At 39.1% G+C, this 20892-nt stretch overlaps 1 protein-coding gene across 1 annotated transcript in view; it reads right to left on the bottom strand.

Annotated features, from left to right (window-relative positions):
• Positions 1–18302, bottom strand: part of UBXN2B (UBX domain protein 2B) — a 32449-nt gene extending 14147 nt beyond the window's left edge. Inside the window, exons 1-5 of the mRNA XM_055318326.1 lie at positions 18199–18302; positions 12047–12150; positions 7314–7464; positions 1540–1623; positions 413–522 (exon numbers count right to left, since the gene is read on the bottom strand). Coding sequence (XP_055174301.1) covers positions 413–522; positions 1540–1623; positions 7314–7464; positions 12047–12150; positions 18199–18279 — 530 coding nt within the window. The 5' untranslated portion in view covers positions 18280–18302. The remainder of the gene's footprint in view (positions 1–412; positions 523–1539; positions 1624–7313; positions 7465–12046; positions 12151–18198) is intronic.
• Positions 18303–20892: the final 2590 nt, after the last annotated feature.

A 20892-nucleotide genomic window follows, 5' to 3' on the forward strand; every position in this document is an offset into this window, starting at 1 on the left:
GTAACTTCAAACTAACTTTTTAAATCTTCTACCAGCAGAAATGCCACTTTAAAAGATTTCTAATATAAGTTTCTGAATTTCAGGCAAACATGCAATGAGAGCCATCCTGTTAACAGTAAGCAGGACAGTGGCTTAGTAGGATGGGCAGCTACAGGCTAATCAATTGTACTGATTTATTATATTGAGATGTTTCTTCTTGGAACAGGGACCACAGCTTGACCAGATCTTGAAAGTGACCAATGTCTACTGCTCCTTCCCACCAAATTAAGAACCAGAGACTTATGGAGAGCAATATATCCTTTTAGATACTTAAAAATACCCTTCCCCCAACTTACATAATATATTCAAGTACCTTAAAAATAAAAAAGTTCCACCCTCAGTGACAAATAGAATACAGGTAAATATATCTTACCCTCTTTTAACAGACTCCAGAAATTGAGCATTTGGTGGGTCATTATAAGGTCTCAGTTCTCCGTCATCTAAACTGAAACCATTACTCCATAGTTTAAGCAAAATCTGAACCTTTTGAACATAGGAAAAAAAAGAAATACAAGAATCCATTTGCATCAAATAATTTTAAGCTTCAAATGCGGCTTCACAACATATTAAACCACCTACTTTATTTCAAATATGGAGTTATTCATTCTATTCTTTAGTTACTGTTAAAGATATAAATGAACGCATGAGTATTTGCTTGGCAGATTTGTATGTAACTTAACAAAGTGACAATGGCTGAAATGCCAAAGGTCCCACAGCTAGATCCTGGCCTTGATGTACAATTAGTCTGGGTCACTGAGAAAATGAAAGCAATTAGAGTGTCCAGCTGCTACTCCACATCCGCTTTTCGTCTTCATCTGTACCTATATTCTTGTCCGCTGCACAGGGCTTAAATATTTATGTCAAGGGCAAGACAGAACTTTCAGTGACCCTATAGGGCTAGAGTACACATGTTTAAATGAAATTATAACTCCAAATTTTAAAAGCCAAAACCAAAGAATGACTTTAGGGATTTCCCTGTTTATAACCTAGCTAATTCTCTATTAATGACATTATACTATTTACAATAATTACTGTATGTATATAAAGCTCATTTTGACAATGAATCCTATCTTTTTTCAACATATAGAAAATATTTACCATCTAAGTGCAAGGCACAATTGAGACACAATATAAAATTTGAGACTAAAAGCTTACACATTAGTCTTAAAATCCAGGTTTCAAAAATAACAGAAATTATATTCATATTACCAATTTTTAACTTTAAAAACAGTAGTCACTGGGATCCCTGGGTGGCGCAGCGGTTTGGCGCCTGCCTTTGGCCCAGGGCGCGATCCTGGAGACCCGGGATCGAATCCCACATCGGGCTCCTGGTGCATGGAGCCTGCTTCTCCCTCTGCCTATGTCTCTGCCTCTCTCTCTCTCTCTCTCTCTCTCTCTATCATAAATAAATTAAAAAAAAAACAAAACATAGAGAAAAAAAAAAACAGTAGTCACTAGAGGCAAGTATCTGCAACTTTTCATTTTGGTTACTGTACCTACATCTTGCAGTTGATTTTCTCCATAGATGTATTCAGACCGCTTACAAAAGGAATTACCCAATCTGTATCCTCCACCTGTAAATGACTAAAATACATAGCAAATGAGTTAAAAATTCACTATGGTTTATCAGGAAAAATGTTATGGTAATGTGTAATATATATTTCAAAACTAGATCAGCTATAATTAGCCAAACCAGTTTATACTTTCCAGGAAAATTTTATATTAAAATGAAGGTTTTATGTTACTGAGAGGTATATACTTAAGTAAGAAATTAGATTTCTTCCCATAAAACATTAGTGACTCAGAAGTTGAAATAATTTAGGCCAATCTTAACTTAAAAAATACATTTATGTACTGAAATATATATTTTCAAGTATAAACAGATTTTAAAAAGCTACCACTAGTATTTTATGATGTCTTCTAATAAAAATTATGTTTAAATCTTATTTCACAAAGTAAATAAAAGTTTCACAATGTAAAAGGAAGAATTTTATAAATGGGTATAAACTACCCTGAGGAAAGGCTCCATAATTATTTTTTAAAGCTGCTTTTATTCAACTGTAATAATCAACTATGATTGTACTTTTTGTTTTACCATATTGATCACAAGGTCTTCTATTTCTCAGGTGTAGGATAGCTTATGAGGTAAAAATGCCATTCCTTTTAATCACTGTGCATCTCATACATGAGCTTTTAATGATCATACTTCTTTCTTTTCTATAGACTAAATATATCAACTAACTATATAAATTCCACATTTTTCTTACAGAATCAGAGAAGCTGCAAGAACGCAAATCACTCCAGACTTAGTTGAAAGAGTTGTAAGCGGTTAGTCAGTAACAAAATGAAAACTAAGATTTATGTTTCATTTAGAATAGTGACTCTTAGCAATGGTTCTCAAGAGTGGATTATCAGACAGGCTTTTTCAGAAGATACATGCTTAGGTATATCAGAAACCTACTGAACCAGAGGCCATATGGTAGTTTAGAAATCCTCCCCAAATGATTCTGACAAGGGAACTCAGGTTAAGAAATGCTAATTTTAAGAATATTATGACAATTATACACAAAAAGACACCTGATGTCTTCATGTCTTCTTCAATATACCAGTACTATGTCAGCTGATATAATTATAAAAGCTGTGTAAAAGATGTATACAAATTTCTGAAGGCACAAAAGCAACTGGAGAAAGGTGAGCTTCTTCAACTAATGATGTAGCAACTGGACACCCATAAACAGAAAAACAAACCTTGATGTAAACCTTATGTAAAATTAACTCAAAATGGGTCACAAGTTTAAGTGTAAAATGTAAACTATAAAACTTTTCTAGATGACATTTAGAGGCCTACATTTAGAGGAAGAGTTCTCAGATAAGAGACCGAAAGAATAACCTAAAGAAAAAAAAAAGATAAATTGGACTTTATCAAAATAAAAAACTTTTGTTCTGTGACAAACCCTGGTAAGAGGATGAAGAGACAAGCTACAATCTAGAAGAAAATATTTGCAATCCATATATTTGATAAAAGCCTCAAAACTAATAAAATACATAAAGAATTCTCAAAACTCAAACAGTAACAATCCTATTTGAAAATAGGTCAAAGTCATTTTACTGAAAGGGATAAGAAAGATAATGGCAAGTAAACAAATGAAAAGATGTTCAGTTCAATATCACCAGCCATTAGGAATATGTAAATTAACATCACTAGCCATGAGGAAAATGCAAATTAAAAACACAATGAGTTATAACTATACATTTACTACCATAACTAAATTTTAAAATAGTGACAATACCAAATGCTGGCAAGAATGGAGAAAAGGGATCTGTCATTCACTATGGAAAAGAGTTTGGCAGTTTCTAAGAAATTAACATATACTTATCATACATCCCAGCAATTGTCCTCCTGGGCATTTATCCCAGAGAAATTAAAACTATTATCTATATAAGACCCTGTGCGTGATTGTTCACAACAGCTTTATTTGTAATAGTTCCAAACTGGAAACACCTTAAATGTCCCTCAATGAGTGAACGCCTAAACGAACTCTGCACATCCATACCATGGAGTAATATCAGGAATAAAAAGAATGAACTACTGAGACAGTTAACTATGATGACCTTCAGGGCCTTAAGCTGAGTGAAAAAAGCTAATCCCAAAAGCTCACATCCTCTATGATTCTGTTTGTATAACATTCTCAATATTACAAAATCATAGAGATGGAGAACAGATTAGGGTGGCAAGAGGTCAGAGACGGTGGGGGAAAGGGCAGAGGGCGTGACTAAAATGGGGCCGAGGGAGATCTTTATGACAACCAAACAGTATCTTGATTGGGTTGACAATTACACAAATTTACTCATGTAAGAAAATGACAGAACTATATACATACATGGTACCAATGTCAAATCTTGCCTTTGATACTACACTCTAATTATGTAAGATATAACCACAGGCTATAACCACATCATAACCATAATGTGGATATAACCACAGGACCTCTTGGTGTTCTTTCTGAAAATCATATGAATCTACAATTATGTTAAAAAAAAAAAAAAAAGGTAAGGAGGAGGGGGCAAGATGGCGGAAGAGCAGGGTCCCCAAATCACCTGTCCCCACCAAATTACCTAGATAACCTTCAAACCACCCTGAAAATTTACGAATTCGGCCTGAGATTTAAAGAGAGACCAGCTGGAATGCTACAGTGAGAAAAGTTCGCGCTTCTATCAAGGTAGGAAGACGGGGAAAAAGAAATAAAGAAACAAAAGGCCTCCGAGGGGGAGGGGCCCCGCGAGGAGCCGGGCTGAGGCCGGGGCGAGTGTCCCCAGGACAGGAGAGCCCCGTCCCGGAGGAGCAGGAGCTGCACCAACCTTCCCGGGCGGAAAGGGGCTCGCAGGGAGTTAGAGCAGGACCCAGGAGGGCGGGGATGCCCTCGGGCTCCCGGGGACACTAACAGACACCTGCGCCCCGGGAGAGTGCGCCGAGCTCCCTAAGGGCTGCAGCACGCACGGCGGGGCCGGAGCAGCTCGGAGGGGCTCGGGCGGCGGCTCCGCGGAGGGGGCTGCGGGGCGGGAGCGCGAATCCCACAGCGCAGGCCCCGGAGCATAGGGCGCCGGGACACAGCCCAGGATCCGGCCTCCCCCGGGACAGGCAGAGGCTGGGAGGGCCCAGGACAGCAAGGACGCTCCTGCCCCGAGCTGAGCAGATCAGCGGCCCCGCCCCGGAGCCTCCAGGCCCAGCGGACGGAGAACCGAGAGCCCCGAGCCCCGTAGTTCCTGCGGAGGCTAAATCCAGGCTTCCAGAGTTGCCATAGCAACTGCTGCTGTTCCTCCTGGGGCCCCACGGGGTAAACAACCCCCGCTGAGCCCGGCAGCAGGCAGGGGCAGAGCTCCCCAAGTGCTAACACCTGAGAATCAGCACAGCAGGCCCCTCCCCCAGAAGACCAGCTGGACGGACCAGTGATACTCCCCCGTGTTCCAGTACAACTTGTTTTTGGCCACTCTGCACTGAGCAAAATGACTAGAAGGAAAACCTCACCTCAAAAGAAAGAATCAGAAACAGCCCTCTCTCCCACAGAGTTACAAAATCTGGATTACACTTCAATGTCAGAAAGCCAATTCAGAAGCACTATTCTACAGCTACTGGTGGCTCTAGAAAAAAGCATTAAGGACTCACGAGACTTCATGACTGCAGAATTTAGATCCAATCAGGCAGAAATTAAAAATCAATTGAATGAGATGCAATCCAAACTAGAAGTCCTAACGACGAGGGTTAACGAGGTGGAAGAACGAGTGAGTGACATAGAAGACAAGTTAATGGCAAAGAGGGAAACTGAGGAAAAAAGAGACAATCAATTAAGGGACCATGAAGACAGATTAAGGGAAATAAATGACAGCCTAAGGAAGAAAAACCTACGTTTAATTGGGGTTCCCGAGGGCGCCGAAAGGGACAGAGGGCCAGAATATGTATTTGAACAAATCCTAGCTGAAAACTTTCCCAATCTGGGAAGGGAAACAGGCATTCAGATCCAGGAAATAGAGAGATCCCCCCCTAAAATCAATAAAAACCGTTCAACACCTCGACATCTAATAGTGAAGCTTGCAAATTCCAAAGATAAAGAGAAGATCCTTAAAGCAGCAAGAGACAAGAAGTCCCTGACTTTCATGGGGAGGAATATTAGGGTAACAGCAGACCTCTCCACAGAGACCTGGCAGGCCAGAAAGGGCTGGCAGGATATATTCAGGGTCCTAAATGAGAAGAACATGCAACCAAGAATACTTTATCCAGCAAGGCTCTCATTCAAAATGGAAGGAGAGATAAAGAGCTTCCAAGACAGGCAGGAACTGAAAGAATATGTGACCTCCAAACCAGCTCTGCAAGAAATTTTAAGGGGGACTCTTAAAACTCCCCTTTAAGAAGAAGTTCAGTGGAACAATCCACAAAAACAAGGACTAAATAGATATCATGATGACACTAAACTCATATCTGTCAATAGTAACTCTGAACGTGAATGGGCTTAATGACCCCATCAAAAGGCGCAGGGTTTCAGACTGGATAAAAAAGCAGGACCCATCTATTTGCTGTCTACAAGAGACTCATTTTAGAAGAAGGACACCTACAACCTGAAAATAAAAGGTTGGAGAACCATTTACCATTCAAATGGTTCTCAAAATATACCCTAAAAACTATAGAACACTTCTGAAAGAAATTGAGGAAGACACAAAGAGATGGAAAAATATTCCATGCTCATGGATTGGCAGAATTAATATTGTGAAAATGTCAGTGTTACCCAGGGCAATTTACACGTATAATGCAATCCCTATCAAAATACCATGGACTTTCTTCAGAGAGTTAGAACAAATTATTTTAAGATTTGTGTGGAATCAGAAAAGACCCCGAATAGCCAGGGGAATTTTAAAAAAGAAAACCATAGCTGGGGGCATCACAATGCCAGATTTCAGGTTGTACTACAAAGCTGTGTTCATCAAGACAGTGTGTACTGGCACAAAAACAGACATATAGATCAATGGAACAGAACAGAGAACCCAGAAGTGGACCCTGAACTTTATGCTCAACTAATATACGATAAAGGAGGAAAGACGATCCACTGGAAGAAAGACAGTCTCTTCAATAAATGGTGCTGGGAAAATTGGACATCCACATGCAGAAGAATGAAACTGGACCACTCTCTTGCACCATACACAAAGATAAACTCAAAATAGATGAAAGATCTAAATGTGAGACAAGATTCCATCAAAATCCCAGAGGAGAACTCAGGCAACACCCTTTTTGAACTTGGCCACAGTAACCAGAGAAGGACAAACAGTGTATGTTCTCATTCATTTGGGGAATATGAATAATAGTGAAAGGGAATATAAGGGAAGGGAGAAGAAATGTGTGAGAAATATCAGAAAGGGAGACAGAACATAAAGACTTCTAACTCTGGGAAATGAACTAGGGGTGGTGGAGGGGGAGGAGGGCGGGGGGTGGGGGTGAATGGGTGACGGGCACGGAGGGGGACACTTGACGGGATGAGCACTGGGTGTTATTCTGTATGTTGGTAAATTGAACACCAATAAAAATTAATTTATAAAATTAAAAAAAAAAAGGTAAGAAACTGAGGCAACTTTCAATCATTAATAGAAAGGTAGTAATCTTATGAAAACTGACTGAATACTAAAAATAGAAATATGTAGTTAGAAAAGTAATGTTTGCAAATAATATAAAAACCTATAGAAGAGACCAAATATATATATTATATTTAGTTTTTAAATTTATCACTTACCTTAGATTTGTTATCACCAGAAGCTCTTGTGGCTTCATTTAGAGGGACAGCCCCATGTTCTCTCGCCTCTTTAAAAAGTTCATTCACAATTTTCCCAGTTGAAGGTCGAACTATATGTAATCCACTGTATTCATGTTCACTTGAATAGAACCTTTAAAGTTCATGAATAGAAACTTAGAACAAACATAAACTACATTAAAGTAAAAAAGCTACAGTCTTACACAGTAACTTATTTAAAAAGAACCATTTTTACGGCTTCTGTGGAAATCTTTAATTTTAAAAATGGGATTAAGGAACGAAACAGTTCATACACTTCCTCATGGAGTTTGTGATTATGGCAGTCAAGGTCAGCATTCCACATGAGAACTGGCTTGTCACTTCTTCTCTCTCCTTTCTGTAACTGCTTATTAAATGCATCTCTTGCACAACTTAGGCACTTTTGGTGTGGTGGGTAAAGCAGTGTTGACAAGCAGAATTAAGTCTCTTCCCGAGGAATTCACACTCAGTAGGGACCTAGTTAGTGAAGGGCTACACATAGGGAGTTTATTCCTCAGAGATTTTTGGATTCAAAAATTATAATTTCCTGTGTTAAAGGTAAATAATTTAGACCATAAACAATGTTTCCAGTGTATTAACTACACAGTGACTGATTTCTAGTTTGACTCCAACTTCATAATGGTCCCAGGAACATAAAAATTCACCTCATTTTTTATATGATTTTATCTATTTTATCTTTCAAGATGTTTTTCAGTGCGGAGTATTAGAAAATAAAGCCAATGAAATACCAACATGGAGACTGCTATATGTTTAACTACTCATACCCTGCAATCCAGTTCCAAATTTGCATTGAACTGTCTCATAAAACAAAGAAGGGAAAACTGTATCAGTGCTGGAGACTAGGAACAGAGGTCACCTTCAAGACTTCCTGCAAAATTAGTACATGCAAAACTGACCAGGAAAGAGGGAAGGGGAGGGTAGCTCTCAAATCACTGTAAGTAAAGGAAAAATCCACTTGGAAAACAAATCCAACAACAGAACCCTATGAACACAAGACTAACTCATAACTGCTGGGGGGAGGGGGGAGGTGGGCTCGCCTCCATCCTGCTAGTGTACCCAGCAAGTACAGAGTGAGTTTGCCCAGAGCAGAGTCAGAGGTCCTCCACAGAGGACCTGGTGTAGCAAGGCCAAACAATACCATAGCTGGTAATATGAGGAGGAGCTCGAGGAGGACGACTTAAGGCAGTTACCAGAAAGGAGGGAAAGAGGGAGGGGGAAATGAAAACAAAAGAAAAAGCCTTCTGTTGTAGCTCCTTCCCTCTCTGACCAGTGTCTTTTTCCTGGAAAGTACAGCTATATAGCTCCTTTCTACCTCAGCTGTGCTTAGAAAGACCTTACAGGAAAAATCTGAAATGGGAAAAGATTTACTAGCTCCTTTAATGGTTAATGATTTTATTTCCTGTTTAAGAAATCTTTGCCTACTGAAGGTCATGGAGATACTCCATTTTCTTTTTCTTTTTTTTTGATACTCCATTTTCTTCCAGAAGTTTTATCATTTTCTTTTTATCTTTATATTTTATTGTTTTCCCTATTATATATTATTTTTCTATTTACATTTCCTTTTGTATTTAGATACACAATCCATCCATTTCTCCTCCTTCCTAATTAAGTATGTTTATATCCTTGACTCTCATTCTCTACTTAAACTCCTTTGATCATCAAAATATTTGTGCACTTCTACAGATAACAGCCTCCTCTACAAATGACTTATGGTCAAGTGCTGAATTTATTTATTTATTCATTTTTACTCTTTTTAAAGATGTATTTATTTATTTTAGGGAGAGAGGGAGAGCATGCAAGAGTGAGCAGGGGAGGGGCAGGGGGAGATAGAATCTCAAGCAAGCCCCCTGCTGAGCACACATGCCCAAGGCTGGGCTCCATCTCAAGATTCTGAGATCATAATCTGAGCCAAACCAAGAGTTAGCAGCTTAAGTGACTGAGCCACCCAAGTGCCCCACTGATGGGCTGAATTCAAAAGCACCTACTGAATGTACATCATTTTTCCAAAACTAAACCTGTATTCCTCACATAAATCTCCCCATTAACAATCACATTTTTTCCTGTACACCAGATTAAGAACCTTTAGGTCTCAATTTCTCATTCACTTGCTTCCTATATCCAATGTCATCAAGTGTCTACAATAAATTCTTTGAAAGTCTCCCACGCTGATTTCACTCTTTCTCCTCCATTCCACTGATGCCACTTTAATCCAAAATTTTATTACTACATTCTTTAGATTACCGTAATTGTTTTCTTCTTAATTTTTCTTATCTTGTTCTCTTCGTTACTATTAATTTTGCACTGTATTTCTGTCCTATTTTTCTAAAAATATAGTAACAGCTAGTTCACTTCATCCTTCTAACAATGGTATTATAACAATGGTATTATCCCTGATTCACAGATAAAACTAAAGCTTAGGGAATTTAAAAAACTTGGCAAAACCTTATTAGAACAGAGAAAAAAACCTTAAAACTGAGGTATATCCATCGCTAGAATCAAAGCTTTTATCACATATATTACAGTTTTATCATAAAATTTACATTAAAAAACATATACTGGCTTTCCACTGCTTTCTACACAAATACAATTCCCCTTGGCTTTCAAGGCGGTCCATAATGTGGCTTTATTCAGGACTGGCTACACAATTTGTGGGGCCCAATGCCAAGTGAAAATGAGTCTCCTTGTTCAAAATTCATTAGGAATTTCGATACAGGAACAACAAAACATCAACCCAAGCATGGAGCCTTTCTCAGCATGAGGCTCTATGTGAATGCACAGGTTACACATCCCTGCAGCACACTCTGCCAGCACTCCACTCTTTAACCTTATTTGCCACTAGACTATGAAAGTTCTGCTGGCTCCTTTTCTGATTCCTCTTGTCATATTTATTATTTTCTCTTCTGTCCCTATTTGTTTCTGGAATCATTTCCCTTGTCTTTTGCCAAGTAGAATGCATGGCCCTTGGTTAAATCCTAAATCCAAAAAAGGCTTGAAGACATGTCTGACTATGGACTACATATTAAATGATTTTATGAAATTATGGTTTATTTTCTAAGGTATGATATGTTGTAAGAGTTATAAAGGAGTACATGCTTCCTAGGAGATACATGCTGAAGTATTTAGGGATGAAGTGTTAGGACGATTGCAATTTGCTTTCAAATAGTTGAGTAAGAGTGCTTGCATGATGTTATGCTATAACATGTTAACAACTGGTGAATATAGGTGAAGCATATATAGCATATATTCATTGTACTAATCTTTTGATTCCTTATGGGTCTGAAAATTTATAAAATAAAAAGTTTAGGGAAAAATTAATATTCTGTCTTCTTATTCAGGTCCAAAAACATGTCATTTTTCTCTCTCCTACAGAAAAAAAGATGTGGAAAATGACAGACAAAAAAGAAAAATTTCCAGTGAATTTTTAGTTATTATTTTAAAAATTTATTTGAGAGAGAGAGAGCACAAGCAGGGGGAGAGAGAGAGAAGCAGACTCCTCGCTGAGCGGGAAGCCTGAAAACGGGGTTTGATCCCAGGACCCTGAGATCATGACCTGAGCTGATGCAGATGTTTAGCTGACTGAGCCGCTCAGGTGCCCCCTTCCAGTGAATTTTTAAACTTCTGATAAAGTGATAGACTTTCTGTAAATGATATATAATGGAAAAATTCCACATATCTCCCCAGTAAGGAGATTCACAGTATTTAAAAGACCTTACTAGGGGATCCCTGGGTGGCTCAGCGGTTCAGTGCCTGCCTTCAGCCCAGTGCGTGATCCTGGAGTCCCGGAATCGAGTCCTGCATTGGGCTCCCTGCGTGTAGCCTGCCTCTGCCTCTCTCTCTCTCTCTCTCCCCCTCTGTGTTTATCATGAATAAATAAATAAAATCTTAAAAAAAAAATAAGAAAAAGACCTTACTGAAAATATTCCTAAAAATAAGAAAATTCATGGTAATAAAGAATTCCTGGCTCTCATCTTTTTATCTTCATGGCTGGCTCTCTTTCTAGTTCAGGAATTTTAACAACAGCAAATATTATCCAGGAGATCACATCATTCAGTGAAAGCATAGACAGGTTCTGGAAGTTCTAGATCCTCAAATTGGGGGCAAGAGGCACACAGGGGCTCCACAAGTGGGTTTTCAGGAACACAAATCCTTTTTTTTTTTTTAACTTTATTTATTTATTCATGAGGGACACAGACAGAGAGAGAGAGAGCAGAGGCAGAGGGAGAAGCAGGCTCCAAGCAGGTTGCCTCACGTGGGACTCGATTCCGGGCCTCTAGGATTACATCGTGGACCGAAGGCAGTGCTAAACCACTGAGCCACCCAGGCTACCCCAGAAACACAAATCCTTAAAGACAACGGACAAAATTGTGCATAAATGCAGTTTTGCGGGGAGAGGGGCTACAGCTGTCAGATCCTCAGTGCATCCTATAAACCAGTGTGTCTAAGAAAAATACTCCTCAGTGGATGTCTTTTTATGACGTCTGCCAAAGTATTAGGTATTTAAGATAATTTTTCTGTTCCTTTTAGCTTTCTATTACCATTTTAGGAACACTACCTAAATAATATATTTTTTAGAAATCATAGTTTTAAAGAAAATTCCCAAGGCCATCTAAAATAATTTAGGATTAGTGAATTAAAAAGAAATACAACGTTTAAAGCCAAAAGAAGACAAAACCTACCTTTGAGGTGGTGTTCGTGGGCTTTTAAAGACTGTAGCTTTAGGTCTATCGGATTTGGAAGACTTGCATTTCACTTCATCTTCATATAATTCTGCCAAAGCCAACTATAAAATAACAGATTTGTTACAAAGTATAACACTAGAAATGAACTCTTCTACACAAGTAGAAATTATGAGTAGAACATGTGATTGTGCAGTACAAATTTCTAATGAAAAATAAAGGCTGCTGTTTCAGATGACCCCCTTCCACAGTAAAACCAATGTATCTCTCACTTGATTAAAACTAATCAAAATGCCACATATAAAAGTTACAACAACTACTTAAATAGTGTAATTATTTTTTTAAAGATTCCACTGATTTATTTGACAGAGAGAGAGAAAGAACGTGCGCGTGTATGTAGGCAAGCATGCGCACATAAGCCGGGGGAGTGGCAGGCAGAGGGAGAGGGAAGAGCAGGCTACACACAAAGCAGGGAGCCTGATGTGGTAACCCATCCCAGGACCCTGGGATCATGACCTGAGTTGAAGGCAGATGCTTAATGGACTGAGCCACCCAGGTACCCCTTAATTATTTTCAATTAACTATTCAACTGTTTCAAAAACTGGGAATAGATCATTTTCAAATTTGGACCTACAATTTTCCTATAATAATAAAAAAAAAAATGCTTGAAGATGTTTCACACCAGTATCAGCCTGCTGTCATCAAATCTCATGAAGTTATTTCATTTAGCTGTTTAAGTTTGCAAAATCCAAGCATATAAAATAATTTCAAAATTATTCTATTTAAAAGTCTGCCTGACATAAAGTTTATCAAGTTTAGGAAAATGAACTTTCAAAGATTTAAGACAATATATTACATATATATATATGTATATATATATATATATGTTTTTTCTAACTTTTAGAAAGCAATATTACCAAATTATGCATTATAGATACATGGCTAGGTACCTTTAAGATGAAATAAACATAATGTAGTTCTTAGAATTGGAATTTTAAAAAATTATCTAAATACTTCAGCATTAAGTTATTTTGTTCCCACTTTTGACATCTTGGACAACCATTCAAAAACTTTGCCTTATACCTCCATAACTGGTATGATCATAATCTCTGGAAAATCTTTGGGGGAAAAAAAAATCCCCCCAAAAATCCAGATAAAGTGATCCCTCCAGAAATACAAGAAATATGAAAACTACCTCCAGGGCTTCTTTCCTCAGAAGGAAAAGAAGAATTGTGACAAAGTTCTTTGAAGATTTGATTAGTCAACTTTTAAAATATACATACACATTAAAAAATATATATATTATATTCATATATATTATACATATATAATATATACATACACAAAAAACAAAAACAAAAGGATTTATTTTCCTTCCCAATTTTTCCTCCCTACCCCATCTACATACAGCTACAACTTTCATATTTCTGACATGGCAATTTTGTTAGAAATCCTTATTATGAAAGGGCTTTGTAATCTAAAAGAACTGAATTAAAATCCTAACTTGGACTCATGATTTGACCTTGGGCATGTTATTTAACTTCTCTGAGCCATGGTTCCCTCACCTTTAAGTGTCTATTAAAAGAAAATTACCTTGGACGGTCATTTTAAGGATCACAGAATGCATGTGAAGCGTAAGGCAAGTGCTTCATTACTAGAAGACATTAAAAAACGTTTAACTGTGATTATATCAGTGTTTCATTTTCCCCAAGATTTATTTCTTCAGTGTTAGCTATATATTTCCTATGGTCTCTTCCCACCCTAGTCCCTCTGAAACTAAACAAAACAAAACAAATGAGAGAGATGGAGACAGACACTCTGCCTGACTCCTTGGGTCCAATGTTTTCAGGAATTTTACTTCCCTAAAATCTGTTCAAAACAGTATTCCTTTATAGAATTCCTCTTGAGCCAATTATATTATTTCAGCTCTATGAATTACTTTTATGTGATTTTTAATCCCATCAGTGGAAATGTTACCTATATCTCAAAGGTCTACTTCAGCCATCCTTCACAAAGCCATTTCTACTTTTACCTTAATGATATTTCTTTCCTAACTCATAGCATATGCTATCCTACCATTAACATTTATATTAAACATCATATTGTCATCACGTGTACTTTTCTTACTATTTTATTTCTCCTGCTATAATTGAGGTTTCCTAGATTGTTTCTAATATAGTACTTCATGGTCATCCAATAAATTTATGTTTGAATTATGTAGATAATATATATAGATAAAGTCTAAAATTCAGATTTTCTATGTAGTTTTGTACCTTATTTGCTTTTGTTTAAGATTTGAACAAACCCTGTCACTCAACTAATTTTCTTCTGTAAAATAAATGAATAAAGCAAATGTGTTTTGACTCTGTGGAATATATAAACAAAATAGGAATATGGGGTAAATTGTATTAGAGCAGGGAGTACACCTAGCTGAAAGGTCTTAGTTATTAATGGTACACTATTAACTTAGAGGAAAACAAATGATATTTAGAGGGAATTAATGCTGGGATTCATGATGTCCCTGCGGTATCATATGGTATAAATTCATTAGTAAATATTATAAAGAAATTTAATTTGTATTAGTTGACAAAGCAAATGACACCACACCAAAAAAGAACTGATTACTTAAACTGATCAAAATAAAGCACTAGTCAAAACAAATAAAACAACAATGACAACAAAGTATCAGTCAAATAAAGAGATAAGAATATGTGCACTGTGAAGTAATGAAGACTGAATAATCAGGACAGAGTGTTCCACAGGCTAAGCAATTAGATTATGAAGCCACCTCAACTACACAGAAGGAATAAAGTACAGTACATAAGTACTGATAATCTTTGTTCTGGAATTTGAAATGTGAAGCACATGAAAAGAAACTTGAAAGCAAAGTAATCAAGAACCAGAAAATCAAGTATAGAGCAAAAGATTAAATTCTCAGTCTTAGAATGACAACTGCCAGAAGGTATACGGATTTTTAAAAATATAGAATAGCAAAATTAACATCACCCAGGAACCTTTGAAAATGCAGATGCTCTAGCCCCACCCTAGACTTAATGAATGAAAAACTCAGATGGGGCCCTGCAATCTGTGCTATATCAAGCCTTCCAGACGATTCTGATACACCCTGAAATTGAGAACCAATAGTATGAAATACTGATATCCAACAGGATTAGGATACTTGTTGAAACTGTAACATAGTACCAGACATTCCTACTCTTTTCTCATGGTTAGAACTCCACTGTCTATCCCACTCCATCTTGACCCTAATAAAGTACTGAAGTGATCTCTATCACCCTCCAACTCTAACATACGGAAATACAGAATTAAGAACAGAAATTTTTTTCTTTTGATATTATTCTGCAGGAAACCTGAGACAGAAGTATACAATTAAATATGTTAGCCAACTATTAAACCCATGTGTGTAGACAGACTGAGGGGAATCAGGAGAGATAAAGGTCTCTGAAAATGTTCAGAAATACTAATGAACACTGAGGTTTTTAGGGTGAGGACTCTCAGTAACAACCCCATCCTAAACCTTCCGACTGAATGTTTCCGGATTTGGGGTGATGAAGAGAGCTAAGATCTGCTCTTGGTTTGATATCCACAGATTTCTGCAGTTTTAAATCCAAGGCTCACAGTGTTGGCAGGCTTTCTGGGAGACAACCATCCATGTTTCCTCCTATGCTAAATGGGGAAACCTCTCCTGATTTAGATGCTGACAAACCCTACACTTCCTGGCAGTTAAGATATACATACTTAGGGCTATCTTTTGCTTGTTCCAATTAGTAATACATCATCCTTTTCCTCTATAATACTATGAATAATCTTAGAGCAAGCTGTCTAGAAAGTATGAAGTATCTATTGAAAAGTACAGTTAAGCACAGCTAGATTAAACAGCAAGATAATCAAACAATAATCACTATTCAAAAAACTAGTTGGGGAGAAGAACATTGTTCATTTCTTTTAAACCTACTCTATTTCTTTGTACATCATCACTTTGGTTGTTTTCAGGTTTTTTGGCAAGTTCTTCAGATTCATATTAAATTCTAAAAGAAACATTATCGGGATCCCTGGGTGGCGCAGCGGTTTGGCGCCTGCCTTTGGCCCAGGGCGTGATCCTGGAGACCCGGGATCGAATCCCACGTCGGGCTTCCGGTGCATGGAGCCTGCTTCTCCCTCTGCCTGTGTCTCTGCCTCTCTCTCTGTGTGTGACTATCATAAGTAAATAAAAATTAAAAAAAAAATATTTAAAAGAAACATTATCAATATTTAATGTATTTGATATCCAAATTGCATTTATAAAAAATTAGTTATCTACTTACCAACCTACCTACCAGAAAGTAGACAATCAAAAAAAAAAAATCTCTATCCTCTAATTGATGAAGAGGAAGGCATTCTCTCAATTATTGACATTTACCAAAATATCTCCAACCATTATTCATATTTTTTTATTATTCATAAATTAATCTACTAGATTAAGTGTGTAAATTTGCCAAGGATTAAGCAGTCATTAACTAAACTGTTCACACTTTTCACATGAAAAGAAGAAACAATGAGATTAGAGAAAGGATATTAAGTTACATAGTTTTAACTGTAATGGCATTAGAATGGACTAACCAGTTAAAGTTACAGTATTTTCCACCCTTAAAGAAAAAGAAACCAAACATTTACCAATCCAGGATAATATGGGAGTGCATAGGCACTTTACAAACATTTCCCCCTTGACACCACCACCATCACCCCTAGTTTACATATAAAGACACTAAGGATCAGAGAGATTAAGACATTTCTTTTACATTCACAAGCCTACTAAGTGACAGGACCAAGATGCAAACAGAAAAGTCTGCCTGTGTGTCTGCATCTCTCTCTCTCTCTCTCCAAGTCTCTCATGAATGAATAAATAAAATCTTTAAAAAAAAAAAGAAATTGGTCTAACCAGAGACTTCACTTTTCCCCAACATCCCATGTTGCCTTAGTGATGGTAGTCTACCATAGAAAAGATGAGGCAGATGAGAGCTTCCTATCGCTGATTCCATTTACTACTACTGAATTGTCATGAGTACTGGAATTATTCTATATTCAGTTCATCTTCTAACCGGACACCGAGCTCTCCATTCTTCAAATTCTTCATTTTATGTACTGCTTTTTTGGCATTCGATCACACTCCACCTTAAAATGTCATGTTCAATACTACTACTACTACTACTACAAAAATAATAATAATAATATAATAATAATAATAATAATAATAGCCTTTACCACTTCTACCCCCTTCAACAGTGTCCAGCACCAGCCACGGATTTCACGTCCTAGTCATCCCTGCACTCCGCGGAGTTTAGCAGTATGTGTGGCATGGCAGGGGGTCAATGCTTGTTGAAAGGCGTAACCGTAACACAACTTTTCTGCCAAGGCATGTAGACTGGGTGTCATTTCTACTTTGAATTACTTGTTGATTTTATCAATGGTCTTATGAGACAGGAAACAAACAAACCCCAAATGAGCAAAGCAGTGTTAAGCATCTGAAAAAGCGCAGTTTGCTGCATTCGTATAGAGCTACCTGACGTCATCATGAGGGTGCATCTCGCTGTTTATGTGCAATGCTTCACAGATGGTGGCTTTTACGACTAGGACGTGCAGCTGTAGGATGAAATACTTTAGCTGACACTTTTAAAGGGGGGAAAGCTATTTGATAAAAAAAAAGGGGGGAACCCTTTTTATGTAAAAATAATCCAGACAGAAACGGCATCCTAGACAAAAAAAAAAAAAGACCAAGCCGGCACACGTTATTACTTATCGAGAGTTCCTGGCTTCCCACCGCCGCAGTAAAGCTTCTACAGGTAAATGCGAGGGAAGCACCAACCGGGGAGCCCCGCGGCTGACTCCACGCAGTGCCAGGCTAAAGGAACAGCTGCTGCTTAAACTGCGCGTCGGGTGGAGGGGGAGCGAGGCCCGGGCGCCCGCGCTGGGCTCCGGCTCTGGTTTCCACGAACACCGCCGTTCGCTGCGCCGCCGCGGGGAGAGCCGCGCCGCCGGAGTTCCACTTCACCCCCAGCGGGGCTCTGGCCGGGGCTCGGCGGAGGCCGGGGGCCCCCACACGCACCCCTCCGCGCCGTCGCCCGCCGCCGCGCCCCGCCCCCGGCCGCTCGCCGCACCTGGAGATCCCGCGCGCTCGGGGGCCGCGGCCCCGAAGACCTCTCCTGCTCGCCCGGGTCGGCGCCGCCGCCTTCCGCCATCTTTCACCGGCTCGCCGGCGCCTCCGCCGCGCGCCGACGCGCCTTCCGGGGCCGGTCGCCTGGCAACCGCGGGAGGGGCGGTGCCTAGACGCCCTCGCTTCCCCCAGCTTCCGGCGCGCAGCCCCGTCTTCCGGCGCCGCCGCTCGGGGTCTGCACCCCGCTTTTTCTTAAAGGCAACGGACTCGGAGACCTTCCCCGCAGGGACGCGGCTCGTAAGCCTTGTGTTCCCTCTGCAGCACGCCTGAAGATGCTGTAGGCCGCCCTAGAGGGCAGCATGCACTTGCGCGTTCTTCTGACTGCACAATGAAAGAACATCCTCTGGACGCTTTGTCTAGTAAAAATTGCAGCTTACTTTCTAGTCTTGACCAAACTCTCTCATCTTGCCTACCAAAGACCGGGTGGGACGTCGTCCCCGATGCGTGAATTGGTGTTGAGGACGGAAGCCCCTTGCTCTCATTCCTCTGAGATTTGTTTAAGCTCCTGTCTTATTCCAGGTACTTTTATGTCCCTGGTCTGCAAAGGTAGAAAGTAGTAGTAGTCCCGGTCATTCTAAAATTCAAAATCTAGTGGGGTGGGTGGGGGGGAGATAATAAATGCGATAGTATAAAATGCAATGCAGATAATAAAGTGCAATTTGCAATAGAGCTTCGCATTAAATGTTGTGAGTGGGGGATGGGGTGTGGAGGAGAGTATTCTGCTGGTGCCTGCTGTGTGCACCCTGCTAGCTGCGTTCCGTGTGTCGTCTCGGCCACCTCTGTTAGTTAAACATTGTTACCGTGTTATATCCAAGGAAACCAGATTATAAAGAGCAGCTAGATCCACCTGTTGTCAGTGGCAGTATCAGATACCAAACCTGGCGTGTGTTCACCCAATATTCATTTTAATACGACATTTTGGCCTGGAAATCCTCAGCTCTTCTTTATGTCCCCTAAAGCCAATGGTATTTTGGCTGAAATCTTAAAAGATAAGTGTTTCCCATAGACTTTGGATCAAAAGGGATCACAAGGAGTGGCATTGGTTTGAGATACCATGTTCACATTGATAAAGTCCTGCATAGTTGAAGCATAGAGGAAATGACAAGATAGTAATGGAGTTAGGGGGTACAGATCTAGATTGGAGATACAGGCTTTTGGACAGATTCTGAAAGATCCTGTCTTAGTGAAGGGATGGAACATTACCTCTGAGCCAGTGGTTCTCAAATATTACTGCATATTAGGGCCCACGTTAGAACCCTCTCTCCTCCCTACCTAATCCCAGAAATCCAAATTTAATTCATGTGAGGTAGGACTCAAACTCATATTTTTTTAAAGATTTTTTAATTTATTTATTCATAGAGATGCAGAGAGAGAGAGAGAGAGAGAGGCAGAGACACAGGCAGAGGGAGAAGTAGGCTCCATGCAGGGAGCCTGACGTGGGACTTGATCCAGAGTCCCCAGGATCATGCCCTGGGCTGCAGGCAGCACTAAACCGCTGCGCCACCGAGGCTGCCCCCAAACTCATATTTTTTTAAGATGCTCCCCAAGTGGACTTTGCTTCTACTCATGACTGTACTAGACTTGCCCTCCCACTCCCAACAATTAAAAAGCTAGACAAAGTACATGAAACAGCTATTTTTGAATATTGAATAACAGGCAGTACAAGTCTGTGATAGCCCACAGAAGGGAAACAGGCAAGATGAGCTGTGTTTGCTCTGGTTTTCTGCCTTGACCATTCATTCACACACTGCTGGTAGGAATGGAGAACGACACACCACCTTTGGAAGATAGTTTCTTCTAAAGTTGAATATTCGGTTATTATAAGACTTAGCATTTCCATTCCTAAGATTTGTCCAAGAGGAATGAAAACATGTTTACAAAAGTATTTGCGCCAAGTGGTTATAGAAGCTTCATTCATAATAACCCCAAATAGGAAACAATCCAAATGTTCATCAACAAATGAATGGATGACATTTTGATAAATGCACAAAACAGAAAAAACGAGGATATCATGGATTCACATACCATGATTGAATCTCAAAGACATCTTAAGTAAAAGAAATCAGATACAAAGAGTGAATATCATCTAATTCAATGTAAGTGAAATTCTAGAATAGGCAAAACTAATCTTTACTGGCATAAAGCTGGTGATTGCTTAAGGTTGTCTCTCCGAGGAAGGATAAGCTTGGGGAGTTTGTCTGGAAAAGGACATATGGGATCTTTCTGAGATGATGGAAATGTTTTATATTTTATGGTGATTACATGAGTATATACATTTGTTTAAAACACACTGAACTATATACTTATAATATACTTTATTATATATAAATTATACATTTATAAAGTTGGTTGAAAAAGATCTACCCAGATAATTCTATTGTGCAGCCATGGTTGAGAACCACTGACCTAAGGCAACGGGGAGTTATTAAAGGATTTGTGATTTAGAAAGATCACAGAGGCATCAGTGTGTAGGATGAATCATTGTTAGGAGATTAAAAGGTTGTAACAATGAGAGGTGATTGGACTCAAGTTTTATCAGTGGCAGTGAGTACAGAGAGAAGCAATGGTTGGTAGAGATTTTAGGGTGAGACCCAATAGGTGCTGGAATCTACATGAAAGGAGGAATAAAGAATGCCAT

The sequence above is a fragment of the Nyctereutes procyonoides genome, unplaced genomic scaffold (assembly GCF_905146905.1).
Source record: "Nyctereutes procyonoides isolate TBG_1078 unplaced genomic scaffold, NYPRO_anot_genome, whole genome shotgun sequence".
NCBI lineage: Eukaryota > Metazoa > Chordata > Mammalia > Carnivora > Canidae > Nyctereutes > Nyctereutes procyonoides.